This window comes from Erinaceus europaeus, chromosome 11 (assembly GCF_950295315.1).
Source record: "Erinaceus europaeus chromosome 11, mEriEur2.1, whole genome shotgun sequence".
Taxonomy (NCBI): Eukaryota; Metazoa; Chordata; class Mammalia; order Eulipotyphla; family Erinaceidae; genus Erinaceus; species Erinaceus europaeus.
Window position 1 is genome coordinate 19,769,319 of NC_080172.1, and position 23,521 is coordinate 19,792,839.

Below are 23,521 nucleotides of genomic sequence, written 5' to 3' on the forward strand. Positions count from 1 at the left end.
AGAAATCAAGATAGGAGGGAAGACAGAAAGGAGGAGAGAAAGATAGACACCTGCAGATCTGCTTCACCACTTGTGAAGCTTCTGCCCTGCAGATGGGGAGCTGGGGTCTCGAACTGGGATCCTTACACTGGTCCTTGCATTCATGCCATGGGTGCTTACCCTGCTGTGCTACCACCCAGCCCCCTGAGCTTTATATTCTTTATTAAAAAGTAAAACAAGGAAGTGAAATCACTAGACTAGGGTGAAGCGGTGACTGTATTCTAAATCATTAATGGGCCTTGTAAGATATGTCCCTCGGTTTTCTTACCTATATTCTGTATGTGTTATGTGCCTCACCAGCTCTTCACAGCATCATTTGAAATGTTGAATGATTTTGAGTGGGAGAAATAGCAGTAATAGTTATACAAATCAACTCTCATACCTGAGGCTCTAAAGTCCCAGGTTAGATCTGCCTATACCACCCTAAGCCAAAGCTGAGCTTTTCATTTTATTGGGTGGGGGCTACTGGTTTACAATATAGTTGGTCACACCATTCTAATGGTGTTTTTAGGGATTTCTACATATTAACTCTATCATCTGTAAGTATAGTTCAGCTTATTTTCCAATCTGAATTCCTTTTATTTCTTGTTGTTGTCTAATTGCTCTGGCTAAGACCTGTAATACTAAATTAAGTAGAAGGCATGAAACTGTATTCCTATTATCACTTGTCTCTAATAATTTTTCATTTTGCCTTTGACTTCTTCGTTGACCCATTGGTTATGCATGCTTAATCTCCCACATATTTATATATTTCTTGCTTGCTTCTTGTAACTGATTTTTTAGTTTTACATCGCTGTGATCTGAAATGATGCTTGACATGACATCAGTTTTCTTAAGTTTATTAATAGCTGACGCAATTTCACCTGAAAAGTGGAAATAACACATGGCTGTAGAGTGTTGTCATGAATAAAATTACCTACCATGTTGAGTGAGCTAAACCAGATAGAGAAAGACTGATGCTGAATGATCTCACTCATAGGGCTTAAGAAACAAGGACAACCAGGGGAAACAATGAGAAACTAGTAGTAGCTGTGGTGTATTGCATCAAAGCAAAAGACTCTGGGTGAAGCGGGAAAGGGATAGAGGGGAGTAGGGACATTGGGGTCCTGATGTATGACTGAGGGGGGTAGGGACATAGGTTATTGGGATAGTGTGTTGCAGACACCTAGACAGCAGTCGTGGTGAGATGAGGTGTTACACCTTTGTGTCAACAACTGTACTATAATCCATCAACCTCCCCTAATAAAGTATTAAAAAAAGAAAAATAAGTTTAAAAAATGAGAAATGTTCAGGGATGAATGCACATGTTTTTTATTCCAGGGCATGAGCTCTAAACCAGTACACTTTTTTTTTTTTTCTCCTAAGGTAATTGTCAAACAATTGTCAAATTGTTAAATCTTACACTAATTCCAGTTAATTTTCTTTTCTTTTTTTTTTTTTTTTTTTTACTCTCCAGCAATATGGAGTGGGCTCTTCACACACTTGACAGAATCTTGGAATAACTTTAAAGGACTAGATCCAAATTATACAACATGGATGGATGTCATGGAGAAGCATGGCTACAGAACACAGAAATTTGGAAAGCTGGACTATACTTCGGGACATCACTCCGTTAGGTAAAAAACTAAAACAAAAAATAATCCTAATGGGCTTTTCACTATAGTGGTGCACTCTTGGACTGTTTCTCTACAAAGATAAAAGTAACCTTTTATCAGCCTGCCAATGTCCATGTTCAGCAGAGAAGCAATTACAGAAGCCAGACCTTCCACTTGCTCCCCATGAGGAATTTTGATCCATATCCCCAGAGGGATAAGAATAGGGAAGCTTCCAATGGAGGGGACGGGATACGGAACTCTGGTGGTGGGAATCGTATGGAATTATACTCCTCTTATCCTACAGTCTTGTTAAGCATTATTAAATCACTAATAAGTTAAAAAAATAATTTAAAAAGTAACCTTTTACTCCTTCAGTTGTGTTCATGTAACTAGAACTTAAAAAACCTTAAATATTAAAAATTAATAATATATCGGTGATATTTCTGAAGCATCGAAGACCTATAATACTTGTAAAATTGTTTTACCCATAACTTATGAGTTTATGTTATACAAAAGATACTTTAGTCTCCACTTCAGTGTACTAACACATGCCCTTCTTGCTACTTGCTTTTGTTACTTCTTTTCAACGTTACTCTGCTGCACCCTTGTTATTCCTGTGTGTGTATTTTAATTATTTTACTAAGTCCTTAAAAATCAAACAAGCATTTGGTTAGAGTATAGATACACTATCAGACTGCCTACAGCTTACCATTAGCCTGTAGTAGTGTCATCTTGGGCACATTATTTGAACTGATTGAACTTTAATTCTATTATAGGATTAGTTGAAAGAATACATGCAAAAAAGTACTAACATAGCAAGCCCATAGCTGCTATCTTTTGAAGAGCCTGTTTTAAAGATTAGCACTTGAATGATTCTGGGAAACTGAATTTCAGAAGAGTTCCCTCTTCTCTAGTAAAAGTTACTTTCTCCCAATCGTGTTTGATGAAAGCCACATGTCAACAACCCTTCACACATGTTACCAGTTTGATGATGGAGGAATTAAGTATGACTTAAGGAATAAGAGGTGGGGAATCTGTTGTGATATCCATTGGAAATTTATACACCACTATTTTCCAGACCCAGCATATTTTCTTAACTAAATGATTTAAAAGTTAATTGATTCAAGCAATTTAACTTCCTCTACTTTTCTTAGTCTCTTTTATCTTACTGCTTGATAAGTAGTAATAGTTACTATCACTTTTTTCCCCCTCAACATAGAGGTGTATTTAACTGGTGTAATCCTTTAGGTGAAGATCTGGGCTTTCTAAGCAGTTTGTTTTTATAAGTTTTGGTAGAGGGAAGAATTTCTGAAGTGCCCTTTAAAGAAAAAGGTATAAAAAATTCAAGTATTGGTGTATAAATCAAAATATTTTATAGGAAAACATAATATTGCACATAGTGAATATTTAAAAACACATGAACTAATAGTCTGTAGATGTGTTGTTAAGAATGAGGCTATGAGATCAAAAGTCAAAAGGTAAAGAGGAAGATTTATCTGGAAAGGTTTCTGCAGGTCAAAGTAATACTCCTACCACAAAGAAGAAAGCTTTAGTGTTATGATCTCTTCTGTGTGTGTGTGTGTGTGTGTGTGTTTCTTTCTCTACCTCTCTACCTCTGTCCAGATGTGTGTGTCTTTGTAATTTATAAAGAATAAGAAATTTGCATCACTATTAACTCAGATATCAAAAAATCACAGTTAAAAATTATTCTAATGAAACAAGGTACAGCTAGGAACTATGTAAAATGTGAGACTTTAGAAACAGGCACACATGAGAGGTAGGCCTTTAAAATGATGATTCAGTGAGTAAAAATATGGTCTGTGTAGAGGGTTTTTAAAAACGAAGCCAAAGCTTTGGACTGGGCCACTTCTACATTGTTTTATTTAGTTATTTTTAATCAGAGCACTGATCATCTCTAGCTTGTGGTGGTGTGGGGGATTGAATTTAGGACTTTGAGGCCTCAGGCATGAGAGTTTCTTTGTGTAACCATTATACTTTCTACCCCTGCCCAAGGTGCCACTTCAACATTCCTAAGAAGCCCACAAGACTGAGCACACCCTCTCTGAAAGGACTTATAAATGTAAACTTTTGACCCAGTTTTAGCTTGTAACTCCTCCACCAAGCCATCACCACATTCATTTCTTAATCTTTTTTCTCTACATAAAAAAATCACTCACTTTTTTTCAACTGGGGTGTGTGTGTGTGTGAGAGAGAGAAAGAGAAGGAGAAAGAGAGAATAAGAGGGAATTTTTCCTATAGGACTGAAATAATTAAAGTTTTCCTTTTCCTCCTTGTTAAATTCCACCTATGAATAAAACCTTCATCTTTCTCCTTCTGCTCATCTTATTTGTAATAATAATAATAAAAGGAATTAAAATAATTAATTTCACATGTCTTATATATGTGCTGATTTATATTATTTTATTTTATATTTTAAAGGAATATCTATCATCTTTTTATCTATTTATAAGAAGATGAGAATTGAAGGAAAGAAAGAACCAGACAACTATCCAGCTCTGACATGAGTTGGTATTTGGAAAATCCCTCACTTTTTTTTTTTCTATCATTGAACATGTTGTGGGTTTCTACTAGAATTATATTTCAAACTACAATTCTTTGGATCCAAATAAGCTCATTTCACCTTTTTAATAGCTTCCTGGCTTTTTAGGTTAACAAATGATGGGAGAAAATTATGGTAACTTTGGTAAGAAGTACTTGTTCTCTTCTTCAAATGGAAAAATATATAAGTGCTTATAAATTCAGGACAGATATTAGATATCTGAAACACTTTAAACATATATATTATTTATTTCATAGAGACAGAGAGAAATTGAGAAGAAAAGGGGAGGATGGAAGAAAGAAAGAGAGACACCTGTAGCACAGCTTTACAGGTCATAACGCTTTCCCCCTAGAAAAAGGTGTTGGGATTTGAACTCAGATTCCTGTATTATAACATATGCTCTTCCCTGGGTGTTCCAATTCCCAGTCTCACATTATTAAATTTTGCTATGTTTTTTTGCTGTAAGAGTAATTCTTAAATAATTTTAAGTTTTAAAGATCATGTAGGTGAATGTTTAATTCCTTGTTTGTTTGTTTTTTATTTATAAAAAGGAAACACTGACAAAAACTGATAAGAGGGGTACAACTCCACACAATTCCCACCACCAGAACTCTATATCCCACCCCCTCCCCTGATAGCTTCCCTATTCTTTATCCTTCTGGGAATATGGACCCAAGGTCATTGTGGGATGCAGAAGGTGGAAGGTCTGGCTTCTGTAGTTGCTTCCCTGCTGAACATGGGCGTTGCAGGTCGATCCATACTCCCAACCTGCCTCTCTCTTTCCCTAGTGGGGCAGGGTTCTGGGGAAGTGGGGCTCCAGGACACATTTGTGGGGTTGTCTGTCCAGGAAGTCTTGTTGGCATCATGCTAGTATCTGGAACCTGGTGGCTGAAAAAAAGAGTTAACATATAAAGCCAAACAAATTGTTGACTAATCATGAACCTAAAGGCTGGAATATTGCAGATGAAGATTTGGGGGTCTCTGTTTTGTACATAACTAGTAGGGCTGTTATAGTTATATTCCAAAGGGCCCATGACTATACTAATTTTTTTTTTTTTTTTTTACTGAGCCTGACATCTGATATGCAGGTGGATCCAAGTTATTGTCTGGGGAGATGATGTCATGGCTGGGAAAAGGGCTAGAAAGCTGGATCGGGGAAGAGAGTAGCTCCCAAATATGGGAAAGGTGTATGAATATTGTTGACTGTAAACCCCATCAATTTGATCTGGGGCTCATATTCTGTTTAGGAGCCTATGTGACCTCTGCATCCCTGTAGATCTGAGCTCATATTTCATGGTCATGAGCAGGAACGTTGCAAGCTGCCCCAATTTCAGGACCCATCTTCCACAGGTGTAAGACAGACAGAGAATGTTGTCCATCCTCTGAAGGGAGGATAGAACATTCTCTACCTAGTATGTTGCCCTCAATGTTTGTTTTTTTTTCTAGGTTTTGAATTCCTAACACTGGAAAACTTTCTTTTAAATTATGAAAGAGAGAGAGCCAGAGAGAGAGAGAGCCAGAGAGAGAGAGCCAGAGCATCACGCCAGCATATTCAGTGCTGCAAATAAATTAAACAATATTCTGCACAGAAGCCCTGTGTTCTACCTTAGCCCTGCCACTTAATATTTTTGCTATTAATTTCATACATATATAATCTTATTGAGTAGTTAATGGTTTACAGGATAGTTGTTGATATAGGGGTACAATTTCTCATCTCTCTGGGATAGTTATGTGTCTTCAGAAAACTCTCATCCCCAACTTAGGTTCTTTTGTCATCATGATGAACCAGAAGTCCAACGCCCTCTCTACTGTCCTTTCCCAGAGTCCTTTGCTTTGGTGCAAATATAAATACATATATTTAACACAAGGGTTATCACTGGGACTTGGTTCTGACACAACAAATCTACTATGTCCAGCAGCCATGTTCAATATATTTTTTTTTTTTTTTTGCCTCCAGGATTATCACTTGGGTTCGGTGCCTGCACTACGAATCTACTGCTCCTGGAGGCCATTTTTCCCATTTTGTTGCCCTTGTTGTTGTCATTACTATTGTTGTCATTGCTGTTGTTGTTGTTGGATATGACAGAGAGAAATCAAGAGAGGAGGGGAAGACATAGAGAGGGAGAGAAAGACAGACACCTGCAGACCTGCTTCACCACCTGTGAAGTGACTCCCTTGCAGGTGGGGAACTGGAGGCTCAAACCGGGTCAGTGCACTTTGTTAACCTGCTGTGCTACCGCCCAACCCCCTGTTCCATAGTTTTTTAATGCAATCTGTGTAGTCTGTTTAGTCTGAGCATTTATATGACTGTGTCTAGACACTGCTTTCCATGTTGCTTTCTGTATTCAGACTTGGTCCATTTTTAAAACCTTTTTAATGCTTCATAATACACCTGTCTTTTTGCCCCCTCAGCAATCGTGTGGAAGCATGGACAAGAGATGTTGCATTTTTACTCAGGCAAGAAGGCAGGCCTATGACTAAACTTACCCTTAAGAAGGCAAAAATAAGAGTAATGGGAGAGGACTGGAAGAATACAGACAGTGCAGTAAATTGGTTAAGAAAGGAGGCAAGGAATCACACTCAGCCATTTGTTCTGTACTTGGGATTAAATTTACCACACCCTTATCCTTCACCATCTTCGGGGGAAAATTTTGGATCTTCAACATTTCACACATCTCTTTACTGGCTTAAAAAGGTAAATGCACACACAAAGTAAAATGACATCTTATCCGTATCATTGGTATTTGCTCACTCTTATTATCACTTTTAAATAGAAATAGAAAATTATATAATCTTATTAAATAAAACTTGACTGACAACTGGAATATAAATACCAAAGGGGCCATCTTACAGAAATAAAATGGTTTACAACTCAGAATCTTGCTTCTGAGTTCAACACATTTGCCTATAAAATACAATGACACAATGTCACAAAAGCTATTTCTTAGGAGAAATATCTGTTCTCATTCTGCACAGTTGAGGATTATAAAAATGATAGTTCAAGTTGAAATTACACAAAGAGACTTTGATAATAAATTGGGAGAATGAACATTTTTCTAAGAATTCAAAAATATTTGTCAAGACATCAAAACCTTCTTATTTATGTTATAAACATAAATAAGGGGAGAGATAAGAGTATTTTTTGTTGAAATAATGTTGCATTATAACACTGCATATGGTGTTGTATAAATGCCAGCTGTGCATCATTGAAAATAAACATATGTATACACGACTTTCAATTCACCACTGAAAATACAATTCTATCTTTTGTCATACAATTAACCCCTTTCGGGACCAGGAGGTGCTGCAACTGGTTAAGCACACACACATTACAGTGCACAAGGATGCGGGTTCAAGCTTTTCCCACCTGCAGGGGGAAAGCTTCAAGGGTGATGGAGCAGGGCTGTAGGTCTCTCTCTGTCGTTCTCCCTCTCAATTTCTCTCTGTCTCTATCCAATAATAAATATAATAAAAAAAATTTTAAAGACAACCCTTTTATCCAGTTTACTCAACCATCTTCACCTTTATCTTCTAGTAACTATGAATTATATAACCTACAAGTCATAGAACCTAAAAGTTTAATTTTGTTTTAGATTACATTCTTTCCTTTACCACATAAGTGTCTGTCTTAATCTATGTGAATTATTTCCCTAATTATGATAATCTACAGGTTCATCCATGTGACCACAAATAGCAAGGTCTTTATTATAATTTTATTGTGTGTGTATTTATGTCACATCTTCATCCAACCACCTATCAGTTGTTTCCAGTTCTTGGTTATTGTGAATATTGCTGTAATGAGCATAGGGGTGCATTTATCTCTTTGAATGAGTCTTTGTATTTTTTGGGGGGTTGGGGGGTAAATTCTCAGAAGTGAATTAATTGGATTGTATAAAATTCCCATTTCCCCCCCCTAAGGAATCCTATATTGGTCTTCATATTCACTGCCCCCATTTACATTCTTACCAACAGTACAGAAGAGTTCCTTTTTGCAATGTACTCTCCAGTGTTTCTTGTTTTTTTTTTTTTTTTAAATAACTGCCATTCTCACAGATGTGATGTCTCATTCTTGTTTTGATGTTCATTTCCCTCATAGGAAGAGATGGGTCTTGGAGGTGGCTCAGTGGGGAGAAAAAAAAAAAAACATGTTACCTGTATCTGGTCCAGTACTCAATCCCTAGCATTACAAATGTTTGGGAATGCCACTGAATATTGGGATTTTCATTGTTGAACTGAAAAAAAAAAAAGGTCACTCATAGTTAGCTACTTGTAATTTTTTTTTAATATTTATTTTATTTATTTATTCCCTTTGTTGTCCTTGTTGTTTTATTGTTGTAGTTATTGTTGTTGTCATTGTTGGATAGGACAGAGAGAAATGGAGAGAGGAGGGGAAGACAGAGAGGAGGAGAGAAAGATAGACACCTGCAGACCTGCTTCACCGCCTGTGAAGCGACTCCCCTGCAGGTGGGGAGCCGGGGTTCGAACCAGGATCCTTATGCCGGTCCTTGTGCCTTGCGCCACCTGCACTTAACCCGCTGTACTACAGCCCGACTCCCACTTGTAATTTTTTTAATTGGTCACACAGTTATAGTAGAGCATTTGGGCTTTTTTTTTTTCTTCCTGAACTGGAACTATAACATAGTTCATCTTTTTTCAGTGACATGTATACAGTTTTAAAATAATTTTTACAACAGTTTCACTTATTTAGAGATTCACAGCTTGTGTCTATGCTGGGAATTTTGAAAAGGTATTCCTAATTTCTGCTTTATTTGTTAATTTATTTAGGTAATTCATAACCATTGTCTTCTACTACTTTAATAAAACAAGTCACTGCCTTTACCATGCATACTTGTTGGAGTGACAGAATATTGTTTGTTTTCCTCTAATTTTCAGGTGTTTTCTGATGCCATACAAATCCCAAAATGGTCACCTCTGTCAGAAATGCACCCTGTAGACTATTACTCTACTTATACGAAAAACTGCACTGGGAGGTTTACAGAAAAAGAAGTCAAGAATATTCGAACATTTTATTATGCTATGTGTGCTGAGACAGATGCCATGCTTGGTAGGTGGTATAATCAATAAGCAATTATAATGAAGAAAAATAGAATTTCTTTTTTTTTTTTTTTGGCCTCCAGCGTTATCACTAGGGGATTGGTGTCTGCACTATGAATCCATTGCTCCTGGAGGCCATTTCCCCCATTTTTGTTGCTATTATTGTATTGTTATAGATGTTGTTGTTAGATAGGACAGAGAGAAATTGAGAAAAGAGGGGAAGGCAGAGAGGGAAAAGAAAGACACCTGAAGACCTGTTTCACAGTCAGTGAATTGACCTCCCTGCAGGCAGGGAGCCAGGGGCTCTAACCGGCATCCTTATGCCGATTCTTGCACTTTGCACCATGCGTGCTTAACCCACTGTGCTTAACCAGCCCAGCCCTGCAAATAGAACAGTTTTTAACAAGCTGTTATTATGATGGTTAGTCACTTATGTGAACATCTTCAGATAATTTCCTGTAACAGCTGCACAGGTACTTAAGACTTAGAATTATAAGAATCTTGAAACCTATAAAATTGTGTGATTTGTATCATAATAGCAGATTAAACAGCTTTTCTACCTTAATTATTGATAAATTAATAAATGCTGAAATTTATCTCTACATAAAAATCCATAGAAGGTTATCATTATCTTGAAACAAAACTTTTACCAGCTTTCATCTGGAACAGTTTTTATAAAAACAGTTTAGTTTCTAGCACATGAAGCAGTTTAATTGTAGAATCCTATGGTTTCTCTCATACTTGCAGTAACTGAAAAAACAAATTCATTCTCTCTAGATGTTTTAGAACAAGACTTAAGCTAAGCTAAAGTCAGTTTCCCCATGTATGTTATAATCTAGACTCATAATTGAATTTTCCCCAATTTAGCTCAAAACCAAGCTGGTTATCAGATTTTCTTTTTTTTTTAACTTTTAAAAAATTATTAGTGATTTAATAATGGTTGACAAGATTGTGGGATATGAGGGGTACAATTCTACACAATGCCCACCATCAGAATTCCATATATCCTCCCCTCCATTGGAAAGATCTCTAGACTTTATCCCTCTGGGAGTATGAACAAAATAATTTTATGGGATGCAGCAGTTGGAAGGTCTGGTTTCAGTAATTGCTTCTCCTCTGGACATGGGTGTCGGCAGGTGGATCCATACCCCCAGCTTGTTTCTGTCTTTCCCTAGTGGGGCAGGGCTCTGGGGAGGTGGGATCTAGGACATATTGGTGAGGTTTTCTGCCTAAGGAAGTCGGTTGGTGTCATGGTAGCATCTGCAACTTGGAGGCTGAGAAGTATAAGATATAAAGCAGAACAAATTGTTTAATAACCAAGAATCTAAAGATAAAAATATAGCTGATGAGATTTGGGGTCTTTATGTTGGAAGAAGCTAGTAGGTCTACTTTAGGTATATTCTGAGGGGCCCATGACTTTTCTAATTCTTTCTTGAGCCCTACAGATAATATACAGGTGGGCTAAAAGAATTGTCTGGGAAGATGGTGTCAGAGTTTGGGAATAGGTCAGGAACTTTTAAGGGACAGATTTTCTTTTTTGCATATTCACTGTAAAGTTATGGCAGTTTCCAGTTCAGAATGCTAAAACTCAGATACCCACAGTGTCTGGCACATGGTAAGTACTCAGCAAGCCTTTACTGAATGTGTGTATGCACTAGCAGCTATAATATTGCTGTTGTAATTACAGTAGTACACAAGTTGTTAGTGAGCTGGAAGACAGAATGATCTACTTTACCTGGAGAACAGTGAATGCTTAAATAGGGAGAAACAGAGAATTGCTCAAGTTGGGTCATAAAGAATGGAAAGTGGCTAGGTAGAGGGTGGGAAGAGTGGGAGAAGGAACTCCTGATCCACATAGAAAGTAGAGAACATACAGAAACGTGAGTTCAGTGCTGAGTTCAGGGAAGGCCAAGTTAAGTTAGTGTGATATAAAGCAACTCAGAGGTAACTGGAGGTACTGAGTATATGAAAAAAAAATAGAGGAAAGATGTGAAAAAAATTAAACTGAGGTGTGAAATAGCAGATATTTTAGAATAATAGCCATCAGAATGATAAAAGGGATACTGTGAAGAGGGGAAGAGGATTGAGAAGAAGAGGACAAGAAGGGGGGATGCTAGACGGTGGCACACCTGGTTAAGCGCACTCATTACAGTGCACATGGACCAAGGTTCAAGTCCCTGGCCCCCACCTGCAGGGGGAAAACTTCCTGAATGATGAAGCAGGGCTGTAGGTAACTATCTCTTTCCCTTGCTATCTCTGCCGCCCCTCTCAATTTCTCTGTTTCTATCCAATAAAAAATAAATAAATAAATTTTTAAAAGTTGAAAAAAAAGACAAGAAAGCCAGATAGGATAGAACTACAATCATCTAGCTGACCCTGATCTGAACTCTGTAAGTAACTGAAGAGAACAAGAAATCTCACCTCTGACTGAACCTCAGAACTACCTGTTGGTTTGGTTTGGTTTGGTTTTGAATAATGCAGACTCCTGTAGCCCATTCAGGAATTATCCAAATAGATAAGTTCTCTCTCTACTGAGATTCTCTTATTAACAACAAAGAGAAAGCTGCAAGACACTATGAAATGGAACATTTTTCACTGTCCAGCTCTTTCATATTCAAAAATATGCCTTATCACATTGGTATTCTGTCTGTACTGCTTCTAGCCCTTCTTTAAAAATGGTATCTCCTTAACATGAACCTATGTCATAGACATGATGTAACAATGTGGAACTTGAGGAACTAACAAGTAGTAGTTCTAATCCCTCTTATCACTTCCTGTTGGGCAGAAATCAGTGATATCAGTTCTTCCATTATCTGAGACTTGTACAGTACAGACATTGAGCTTGTCTTGATTCTGTTATTTTTATTTTTAAATTAATTTTTATGCAATGCCTAGGAATGAACCCAGGGTCATACATAGGATACCACTGAGCACACTCCCTGGCCAAATTTTCCATTCCTTATTCTTTTTTGAGGGAGAGAAGGAGAAAGAGAAGATAAACACCACTCCACCATTCCCACCACCCATGTAGCTCCCTCCTTACCCAGTGCCATGCGTGGTGCTCCCATATGATGCCGGGAACCAAAGCCAGAACCCCAAACACATGCTAAACAGTGAGCTCTCCAAGGTGTGCTGTCTCCCAGCCCCTTCTAATTGTTTTCATTCAAATCACTAAAGAGATAAATTTTTTCTTATCTGCTAAAAATATAGAAAGCAAAGTAGCATTATCTCCAAATAATGTCTTGTGTGTATTATATTTTCCTGTTTCCCTCTTTAATCCATCAACTAAACATAAATTATAAAAGTTGGCATGGTTTACTTTAAATTGTAGATAATATTCAGATGTTAAACCCTCTCCTGAAAACTTGTGTTAAACATCCTGGTTATAAGTTTACTGTGATAGAATAAAACATACACTAAAGTGTAACTAAATTACTTTGACTTGAATTGTAGGTGAAATTATTATGGCTCTTCAACAGTTAGAACTTCTTCAGAAAACTGTTGTCATATACACCTCAGACCATGGAGAACTGGCCATGGAACACCGTCAGTTTTATAAAATGAGCATGTATGAAGCTAGTTCCCATGTTCCACTCTTGATAATGGGCCCAGGGATTAAGGCCAACCAACAAGTAACAAATGTTGTTTCTCTTGTGGATATTTACCCTACTATGCTTGGTAAGTAATGCAATTCTGCAAATATTTATTTGCAATAGTGCAAGAGGATGAATAATCAGAATAATCAGAGGCCCTGCTAACTTGTTTACAACCATGAGCAACTGGTTTATCTGTGAGTCAAAAACCATTGTCTGAAAATGAAGATAATATCCCTTGGGTTCCTTTGGCATTCAATCTATAAGCTTGGTTTCATTTGGTTCTTATAATTAATTTCTATCAGTGCCACTTCCTTTTCTCTTTTACTTCATATAAACTCATATATTTCAGCACACTCCTGTTTTTATTTTGCTGTCTATAAATTTTAATTTCTTGGGAGTCAGGCGGTAGCACAGCAGGTTAAGCACACGTGGCACAAAGTTCAAGGACCTGAGAAAGGATCCCGGTTTGAGCCCCCGGCTCCCCACCTGCGGAGGGGGGGGTGTCACTTCACAAGTGGTGAAGCAGGTCTGCAAGTGTCTGTCTTTCTCTCCCCCTGTCTGTCTTCCCCTCCTCTCTCCATTTCTGTCTGTCCTATCCAACACAACGGCATTAATAAAAACAAACAATAATAACTACAACAATGAAACAGCAAGAGCAACAGAAGGGAACAAATAAATATTTTTTTAAAAATTTAAGTATCTTACTCATTGTTCACGGGTTCCCTTTTGTCCCAAAGCAATTATCACTCTTAACCATACTTGTGCCCCTTTCTACTAATAGGTCCATCAGTTTCCAGCTGATCCCTGTTACTTTTCCTCATTTCTGCTTTTATAAGAAATTCACATCATCATTATGTATGTGTCTCTCATGTTTGTATCTATACGGCTTTACAATATATGCTTCTCTGTGTAGCTATTCTTTAGTTTCCTGTCCTAGCTTCTCCTTACAGAACCCCACTCACTCCATTTCAAAAAAAAAAATTCACCACATATGTGCTTAATTTTTAGCTTTATTCTGTTTTGTTTTGTTTGAGGTACCATGACCAGACCTATAAAGGCCTATTTAAAGGCTGGAGTTATTCTTTCTTAGATTCTTCTGAATATATTTCACAATGAAGTCTGACTTTTTTTTTAAATCATCTTTCTTTCAACATTGTTTTATATTTGTCTACAATGCAAATTTTCTGCTCTAAAATCTTGAAATGCCACTATTACTACTTGCCATTTCAGACATCATAAAACGTCAGAGTTGGGGGCCAGGCAGTGGCACACCTGGTTAAGCACACACATTATAGTGCACAAGGACCCAGGTTCAAGCCACTGGTCCCCACCTGCAGGGGGAAAGCTTCGCAAGTGGTGAAGCAGGGTTGCAGGTGTCTCTCTGTCTCTCTCTCTATCACCCCCCTTCCCTCTCAATTTCTCTGTCTCCACTCAATAATAAATAAATAAATAAAGCATATTTAAAAATCACAGTCATGTGTAAACTGTAAGATTTCATAATGTATTTATCTAGCAGATTAGATGAGAAATATTAAATAAAGTTGGTTGGAGTAACTTTTTTTTAAAAAAAGAATTTTTTTTTAAATAATTTATTTCTTTATTGGGGAATTAATGCTTTACATTCAACAGTAAATACAATAGTTTGAACATGCATAACATTCCCCAGATTCCCATTTAACAATACAACCCCCACTATGTCATTCATCATCTTTCATGGACCTGTATTCTCCCCACCCACCCACCCACCCCAGAGTCTTTTACTTTGGTGTAATACTCCAATTCCATTTCAGGTTCGACTTGTGTTTTCTTTTCTGGTCTTGTTTTTCAACTTCGGCCTGAGAGTGAGATCATCCCGTATTCATCCTTCTGTTTCTGACTTATTTCACTCAACATGATTTTTTCAAGGTCCATCCAAGATCGGCTGAAAACAGTGAAGTCACCATTTTTTACAGCTGAGTAGTATTCCATTGTGTATATAGACCACAACTTGCTCAGCCACTCATCTGTTGTTGGACACCTGGGTTGCTTCCAGGTTTTGGCTATTACAAATTGTGCCGCCAAGAACATATGTGTACACAGATCTTTTTGGATGGATGTGTTGGGTTCCTTAGGATATATCCCCAGGAGAGGAATTGCAGGGTCATAGGGTAGGTCCATTTCTAGCCTGCTGAGAGTTCTCCAGACTGTTCTCCACAGAGGTTGGACCAATTGACATTCCCACCAGCAGTGCAGGAGGGTTCCTTTGACCCCACACCCTCTCCAGCATTTGCTGCTGTTACCTTTTCTGATGTATGACATTCTCACAGGAGTGAAGTGATATCTCATTGTTGTCTTGATTTGCATTTCTCTGACAATCAGAGACTTGGAGCATTTTTTCATGTGTTTCTCGGCCTTTTGGATCTCTTCTGTGGTGAATATTCTGTCCAAGTCCTCCCTCCATTTTTGGATGGGGTTATTTGTTGTCTTGTTGTTGAGTCTGGCAAGCTCTTTATATATATTGGTTATTAAACTCTTATCTGATGTATGGCATGTAAAGATCTTCTCCCATTCTGTGAAGGGTCTCTTGGTTTGGGTAGTGGTTTCTTTTGCTGTGAAGAATCTTTTTAATTTGATGTAGTCCCATAGATTTATACTTGCCTTAGTCTTCCTTGTAATTGGATTCGTTTCATTGAAAATGTCTTTAAAATTTATGCGGAAAAAAGTTCTTCCAATATTTTCCTCTAAGTATCTGATAGTTTGTGGTCTAACATCCAAGTCCTTGATCCACTTGGAATTTACTTTTGTATTTGGTGAAATACAGTGATTCAGTTTCATTCTTCTGCATGTTTCAACCCATTGTTTCCAACACCATTTGTTGAAGAGACTCTGCTTTCCCCATGTAATAGTCTGGGCCCCTTTGTCAAAGATTAGATGTCCATACGTGTGGGGCCTCATTTCTGGGCTCTCAATTCTATTCCACTGGTCAGTGTGTCTGTTCATGTTCCAGTACCAAGCAGTTTTGATGACAATGGCCCTATAATACAGTTTGAGATCTGGGAGTGTGATGCCTCCAGTTCTGTTCTTTTTTCTCAAGATTGTTTTGGCAATTCTAGGTCTTTTCTGGTTCCAGATAAACATTTGTAGCATTTTTTCTATTCTCCTAAAAAATGTGCTTGGGATCTTGATGGGGATAGCATTAAATCTGTAGATGGCTCTGGGTAATATATTCATTTTGATGATGTTAATTCTTCCAACCCATGAACATGGAATATCTTTCCACTTCTTTGTGTCTTTTTCAATTTCTTTGAGTAGTGACTCATAATTTTCAGTATACAAGTCTTTCACTTCTTTGGTTAGGTTTACTCCTAGATATTTTATTGTTTTTGTTGCTATAGAAAAAGGAACTGATTTCTGGATTTCAATTTCTTCTAACTTAGTGTTTGCATAGAGGAATGCCACTGACTTTTGAATGTTAATTTTATAGCCTGACACCTTACTGTATTGCCTGATGATTTCCAAAAGCTTCTTGCTGGATTCCTTAGTTTTTCCATGTATACTGTCATGTCATCTGCAAATAAGGAGAGTTTGACTTCTTTTCTTCCAATCTGTATGCCTTTAATTCCTTGCTCCTGCCTGATTGCTATGGCAAGAACTTCCAACACTATGTTGAATAGTAATGGTGATAGTGGGCAGCCCTGTCTAGTACCTGATCTGAGGGGAAATGCTTCCAGTTTTTCACCATTGAGTATGATGTTGGCTGTAGGTTTGCTATATATAGACTCCACTATCTTCAGGAATTTTCCATCTATTCCTATTTTTTGTAGTGTTTTGATCATAAAGGGATGTTGTATTTTGTCAAAGGCTTTCTCTGCATCTATTGATATGACCATGTGGTTTTTGGTCTTGCTTTTGTTGATGTGGTGGATCACATTGATTGATTTACGTATATTAAACCAACCTTGCATGCCTGGGATAAACCCCACTTGGTCACGATGAACAATCTTTTTGATATACTGCTGTATCCGGTTGGCTAGAATTTTGTTCAATATTTTCGCATCTATGTTCATCAGAGATATTGGTCTGTAGTTTTCTTTTTTGGTTGTGTTCCTGTCTGCTTTTGGTATCAGGGTGATGTTGGCTTCATAGAAGCTGGCAGGGAGTATTCCAGTGTCTTCAATCTTCTGGAAGACTTTTAAAAGTAGAGGTATTAGTTCTTCTTTGAAAGTTTTGTAGAATTCATTTGTAAAACCATCTGGTCCAGGACTTTTATTTTTGGGAAGATTTTTGATAACTGTTTCAATTTCATTAGCTGTGATGGGCCTGTTCCTGTTATCCACTTCCTCTTTACTTAGTTTTGGAAGTTGGTAGGTATCTAGGAAATCATTCATTTCTTCCAGGTTCTCTAGTTTGGTGGCATATAGTTGTTCATAGAAGCCTCGCATGATATGTTGAATTTCTGCAGTGTCTGTTGTGATATCTCCTCTTTCATTTACTATCCGATTTATTTGGGTCTTCTCCCTTTTTTGTTTTGTGAGTCTGGCTAAAGGTTTGTCGATTTTGTTTACTCTTTCGAAGAACCAACATTTACTTTCATTGATCTTTTGTATGGTTTTCCTATTCTCAATGTTATTTATTTCTGCCCTAACTTTAGTGATTTCTGTCCTTCTGGTTGCTTTAGGATTCCTTTGTTGTTCTTCTTCTAGGTCTTTAAAATGTGCAATCAGGCTGTTTATTTGTGCCTTTTCTTGTTTCCTAATGTGTGCTTGTATAGCTATGAACTTCCCTCTTAGAACTGCTTTAGCTGTGTCCCAAATATTTTGATAGCTTGTGTCTTCATTTTCATTGAACTCTCGAAACATTTTGATTTCTTCCTTGATTTCCTCTTTGACCCAGAAGTTGTTAAGAAGTGTACTGTTGAGCTTCCACATTTTGGCACTGTTACTAATCTTTTGTTGATTGTTAAGTGTTAGTTTAATTCCACTGTGGTCTGAGAAGATGCTTGGGATGATTTCAGTGCTCTTGAATAGGCTGATGCTGTCTTTGTGGCCTAACATATGGTCTATCCTTGAGAATGATCCATGTGGATTTGAGTAAAATGTGTATTCCAGTTTCTTGGGATGAATGATTCTGAAAATGTCCAATAGTTCTAGTTTATCTATCTTTTCATTTAGCTCCCTTATGTCTTTACTGATTTTCTTCCTGGATGATCTGTCAAGTTGAGATAGTGGGGTGTTGAAGTCCCCTACTATGATTGTGTTACTGTTAATATATTGCTGTAGCTCCTTCAGTAGAAGTTTGATGTATTTAGATGGCTTCTCATTGGGTGCATAGATATTAATAATTGTTAAGTCCTCTTGATTGACTGATCCTCTGAGCATTAAGTAGTGTCCATTCCTGTCTTTTTTAATCTTATCTATTTTAAAGTCTATCATGTCAGATATGAGAATAGCTGTTCCTGCCCTTTTTTGTGAGCCATTGGCTTGTATGATAGTTTTCCATCCTTTCACTTTAAGTCTGTGTTTGTCTTGTTGAGTTAGGTGAGTTTCCTGTAGACAACATATTGTTGGGTTGTGTTTTCTGATCCATCTTCCTACTCTGTGTCTTTTTATAGGTGAATTCAGGCCATTGACATTTATTGATATCAAAGATTGAAGATATTTTAATGCCATTCTTGTAGAATTTTAGAGTGTTTTGATATATGTCCTATTTGTGGTGGTCTGGTTGTTTATAGGAGACCTTTCAGAACTTCTTTCAGGGCAGGCTTGGTGATGGTTGCTTCCTTTAACTGTTGCTTGTCTGAGAAGGTTTTGATGCTTCCATCTAGTCTGAATGACAGTCTAGCAGGATATAGTAAAAAGAATTTTTAAGATATTTATTTATTCCCTTTTGTTGTCCTTGTTGTTTTATTGTTGGAGTTATTGATGTCATCTTTGTTGGATAGGACAGAGAGAAATGGAGAGAGGAAGGGAAGACAGAGAGGAGGAGAGAAAGATAGACACCTGCAGACCTGCTTTACCGCCTGTGAATCAACACGTGCAGGGGAGCTGGGGGCTGGAACCGGGATCCTTACACCAGTCCTTGTGCTTTGCACCACGTGTGCTTAACCCGCTGCACTACTGCCCAACTCCCTTTGGAATGACTTTTTATTCACCTAGAAATACGCCTGCATATCACAATAAGTATTTCTTTTCACAAAAACAAAACATTACCAATACCTCCTTTTCTTTACTACCCCCTCACCCCGCACTCTTCTGGAAATGATACACATTCCTGAAATTGCTTTCTTTCCTGCAATGGTCTAAGACTCATAGGTCTAGATAGATCTTCATTTATTTTTATCATTCATTAACTCTTGATAATAGATTCCATTTGTGACACATTTCCCTACAGAATATATTCGATTAACAACATTTAGCTCATCTGTTAATTTTACCTGTCCAACTAGAGTAAAGGAAGTAAAGCCCCAAATCAGTGTCTGTCCAATTCCAAACTGGAAATTAACATCCTTAAGGATTAAAATATATTAGATAATATGATTCATAAGGAACATTTTATTATAAAGGGAAAAGTTACATTTGTATGACTGCAGGATAAAAAGTACCAGTGCACAAGTTCTTATAAAAAAAAAAACAAGGAAAGATCTTATTAACCAACTGTTAATTGGAGATGAGGTTACAAGAGAAAACTGCAAAAAAAAAAAATTTAAGTTCAAATGCATATTCAGAAAAGTACTAATACAAGAAAATGCCATTTTATTTTACATATAGAGCTTGAAAAGATTAAGAATTAGACAATTTTGTGTCTTGCTTCTGGAAATATAAACTAGCACAGATTCTTGAAAGATACTTTGATATTATGTTTCAAACTTCTTAAAATGTGTAATCCATTTGACTGAGAAATTTCAATTTTAGAAAATAATCTCTATACACACAAAGATTATTTCCATAACGTAATATAGTTACTATAATAACTATATTAGAAAATTAGAAATAGCATGACTGTCTAGTAGAATGGATTGGTTTAAAAATATACCATGCTTTTATTTTTAAAAATTGAACTATCCCCCATATATATGAAAAGTCTTAGCAGCTGACAAAAAGTAGAGATAGTTCTAAGGACCTATGTTGATTCTAATGTCTGCTCCAATCTTTCAAAATAAAATTATTTTTTAATACTTTAATTATCTTTATTGATTGAATAGAGAAAATAAAATTATTCAGTGCTAGAAGAATTTTAAAGCAATTTTACCAGTGTTAACTCTAGAAAAATAGGCACTAGAGTCATTCTTTTTTTATAGATGAGGAAACTGAGGTTCATAATTATTAATACCATGCCACAGTCACATGGCTAGCAGAGTAAGCCTTTGGATCTTGGCAGCCTATTTACAGTTTCTATATAGTCTCTAGTCTCTGTGATCCTTAATGATGTCACTTAAAAATATTTACTTCAGGGAGCCGGGTGGTAGCGCAACAGGTTAAGCACACATGGCATGAAGTGCAAGGACCAGCATAAGTATCCAGGTTCAAGCCCCTAGTTCCCCAACTGCAGGGCAATCGCTTTACAAGTGGTGAAGCAGGTCTGCAGGTGTCTTTCTCTCCCCTCTCTATCTTCCCCTCCTCTCTCAATTTCTCTCTGTCATATCTAACAACAACAAGGGAAACAAAAAAAGAGGAAGAAGGGAAAAAATGGCCTCCAGGAGCAGTGGATTCATAGTGCAGGCACTAAGCCCCAGCAATAATCCATGGAGACAAAAAAAAAAAAAAAAAAAAGTTCAGTTCAGAAGAGAAGCAATTACAGAAGCCAGAACTCCCACCTTCTGCACTCCACAACAATTTTGGTCCATACTCCAAAGGGGGAGGAATGTTACGGGAAGATGACTAGAGGGCTCTGAATTCCAATTCCATCAGGACCCAGAGAGAGAAGAGGAAAAAAAGGACATTCAAAAGTAGTAATAAGTGTTAGGCATTACTTAGAAAGAAAGAAAATGTCCAGCTCCGCCAGCACCCAGAGAGAGAGAAGGAAAAGGAGAGGGACATATAGAGGTAGCTATGATGTCATGAGTGGTTTAGAGGGAAAGAGAGGATTGAATCAGGAAAAGAAGAGATAACTTTGTATAAATGGGGACAGATAGTTGGAGAGAAGATGGTCAGCCCACGTCTACAACTTTAGGGGAACTGTGGTGGATTGCAGTGGGGAGAGTGAAGATTCAGAACTCTGGTGGTGGGAATGATGTGGATTCAAACCCCTGTTGACATGCAATTCTGTAATTTAAAAATATTTTTAAAAATTTAAAAAAGGAAAGAAAAAAGAAAAAAAGAAAATGCAGGACGGGGGGGGCGGAAATGGCGGGGGGAAATGTAGACAGATAGACAGACAGACAGAGAAATAATAGTCAACCTCTATCTGTAGCCGTGGGAGAACCACTGCAGTTTCAAATGGAGGGAATGGGGACACAGAACTCTGGTAGTGGGAAAGGTGTGGAGTTATATCCCTGTTATCTTGTAATTTTGTAAATCAATATTAAATCACTAAAAAAATAAAATAATAAAAAAGGAATATTCAGTTAATGAAAAAAATGAACTATCTTTAAACATTGTATTATTTTTGTTATTTAGATATTGCTGGCATTCCTCTGCCTCAGAATCTGAGTGGATACTCTTTGTTGCCATTATCATCAGAAACATTTCAGAAGAAATATAAATTCAAAAACCTACATCCTCCCTGGGTTCTAAGTGAATTCCATGGATGCAATGCGAATGCATCTACTTACATGCTTCGAACCAACCAGTGGAAATACATCGCCTATTCTGACGGTGCTTCGGTACTGCCTCAACTCTTTGGTAAGTTCGTAGATATGCTGTTTTAATATAATATTCTGTATAACTATGTTGCTTTAAGAGATCCAGTAACCATCATTAAAAAATACCTGCAGGTATTATCCATATAAGAGTTTTTCATGTGAGGGAACAGCCTCTATTATTATCACTATTATTATTATTATCATTATCAAATGTTTAGTTTATGTGAACTACAAATAGCCAACCTTCCATTAATCACTCCTCTTTTTTGTAGGAAATAAAAATTAAAGTAACATTATTGGTCAGGTTAAAAATCACGTTACATAAAATTCATTTACAATAATATTCAATATGGGGTGTATCAAATTTCATTCCTAATTGTAAATGCATGACTCTAATCATTGCCATTAACTTGACTTTTAACTTGCCTTTAAGTAGACAAGCTCTAATGCTTGCAACTTCTTGGGAATAGTTTCTTCTATCAGCTTCTAAATTCCAGAAAATTTAAGTCTTGTTATCTAAGTCTCACGACTGAAACCATTGTTATCTCTAATGATCATGGTTATTCTTTCCCAACCACTATTCCATAGCCTCTCACTGTGCTTTAGTTTGAGCTATTCTGTAAGATTAACTCCTGAGTCTTTGGCACTTGGCATTCCTCATATATTTTTCTTTTCTTCCTTCCTTCCTTCCTTCCTTCCTTCCTTCCTTCCTTTCTTCCTTCCTTCCTTTCTTCCTTTCTTTTGATAACTATTTTATTGCTAGACATTTCTTTATGTAAAGTTGATCAACAAGGATGTTTTATTTACAGAAAAATAAGTACATTGCTAAAATTCATGGACACACAAACATAACAGCAGCGACTATTCATTTAGCATTTCAAATATAGAATTCTAAGTACAATCTATTCAGGTTGGCTTGCGACAAATGCACATTCATATAGTATGATTTTTTTTTTAAATCCAACACACAAAGGAATCAAGAGATAAGCAACTGGGGTTACTGTTTCTCTCAAACCTTTTTTTAAATAGGGCTCAAAAGTCTTCAAACTAAAGGAAAACAACATGAGAAGCTAGATAAATTGGACCTAATTGAGAGTCCCAGAATGTGCACTTGTAACAAACCTCATATATTTTTCAATGTTTAGTCCAACCCTACTATTATCTTCACTTTTCAGAGAAGGAGATATAAAGATCAAAGAGATTCCTATACCTGCATAAAATCTAACAATTAGAGAAATGGCAGAACTGGGATTTCAGACCAGGTCTGAATCCAAAAATCCCACAGTTCCTGCTACAAACATGTTTGCTTGCTAGTCTCACTACTATGAACATTTAAGCAGCCTTATTAGATGCTGGATTTTACTTACCCCATACCCTCCCCCCCACACACTTTTTTAATACATAAAATATGTTTTGAAGCCATTTGTATTTGTTAGTCCATAAGTTTATTTCCCAGTTACAAATGTCAACAATATTAACTCAGAATAATTCTCTAAGGGCCAAACTGATCAATCCCCCTAATTCTAAGAAAGGTGAGTTCCTGACTTCAAAATGAAGACCTTAACTTTTCGTTTACTAGTAACAGGCATCTCTTACTCATTCATCACTCATGTTCTGCAAAAAAAGCTGATGTGACTTTCAAAGGATAGCAGTGGATCTAGACTTTCCTATATCCTCTAGGGCTTATTCACTAAATCCCTAAAAAGGTACCATCTGAAGCCACCTACTGAAGTTATAGTTACATTCAGAAGTCTTTGACAAGTGCATTAAAATAGACTCAGAAGATTTTCTTCACATATCTCATTCATTTAATCTTTTTCCTTTTTTGATTAATTTATTTATAAAATCAAGAATATCGACAAGACCACAGGATAAGAGGGGTACAATCAGGTGTTAC

The 23,521-nt window shown here is 36.9% G+C and overlaps 1 protein-coding gene and 1 long non-coding RNA gene across 3 annotated transcripts in view; one reads left to right on the plus strand and one right to left on the minus strand.

The window, feature by feature from the left end:
- LOC132541311 (uncharacterized) overlaps window positions 1–23,521 on the minus strand; it is a 205,681-nt gene that overhangs the window by 177,819 nt on the left and 4,341 nt on the right. The window lies entirely within an intron of this gene.
- ARSK (arylsulfatase family member K) overlaps window positions 1–23,521 on the plus strand; it is a 40,251-nt gene that overhangs the window by 4,220 nt on the left and 12,510 nt on the right. For both annotated transcript variants that reach the window (XM_060201187.1, XM_060201186.1), the window contains exons 2-6: window positions 1,496–1,655; window positions 6,607–6,889; window positions 9,088–9,259; window positions 12,703–12,927; window positions 21,440–21,664. In XM_060201187.1, coding sequence (XP_060057170.1) covers window positions 1,576–1,655; window positions 6,607–6,889; window positions 9,088–9,259; window positions 12,703–12,927; window positions 21,440–21,664 — 985 coding nt within the window. In that variant the 5' untranslated portion in view covers window positions 1,496–1,575. The remainder of the gene's footprint in view (window positions 1–1,495; window positions 1,656–6,606; window positions 6,890–9,087; window positions 9,260–12,702; window positions 12,928–21,439; window positions 21,665–23,521) is intronic.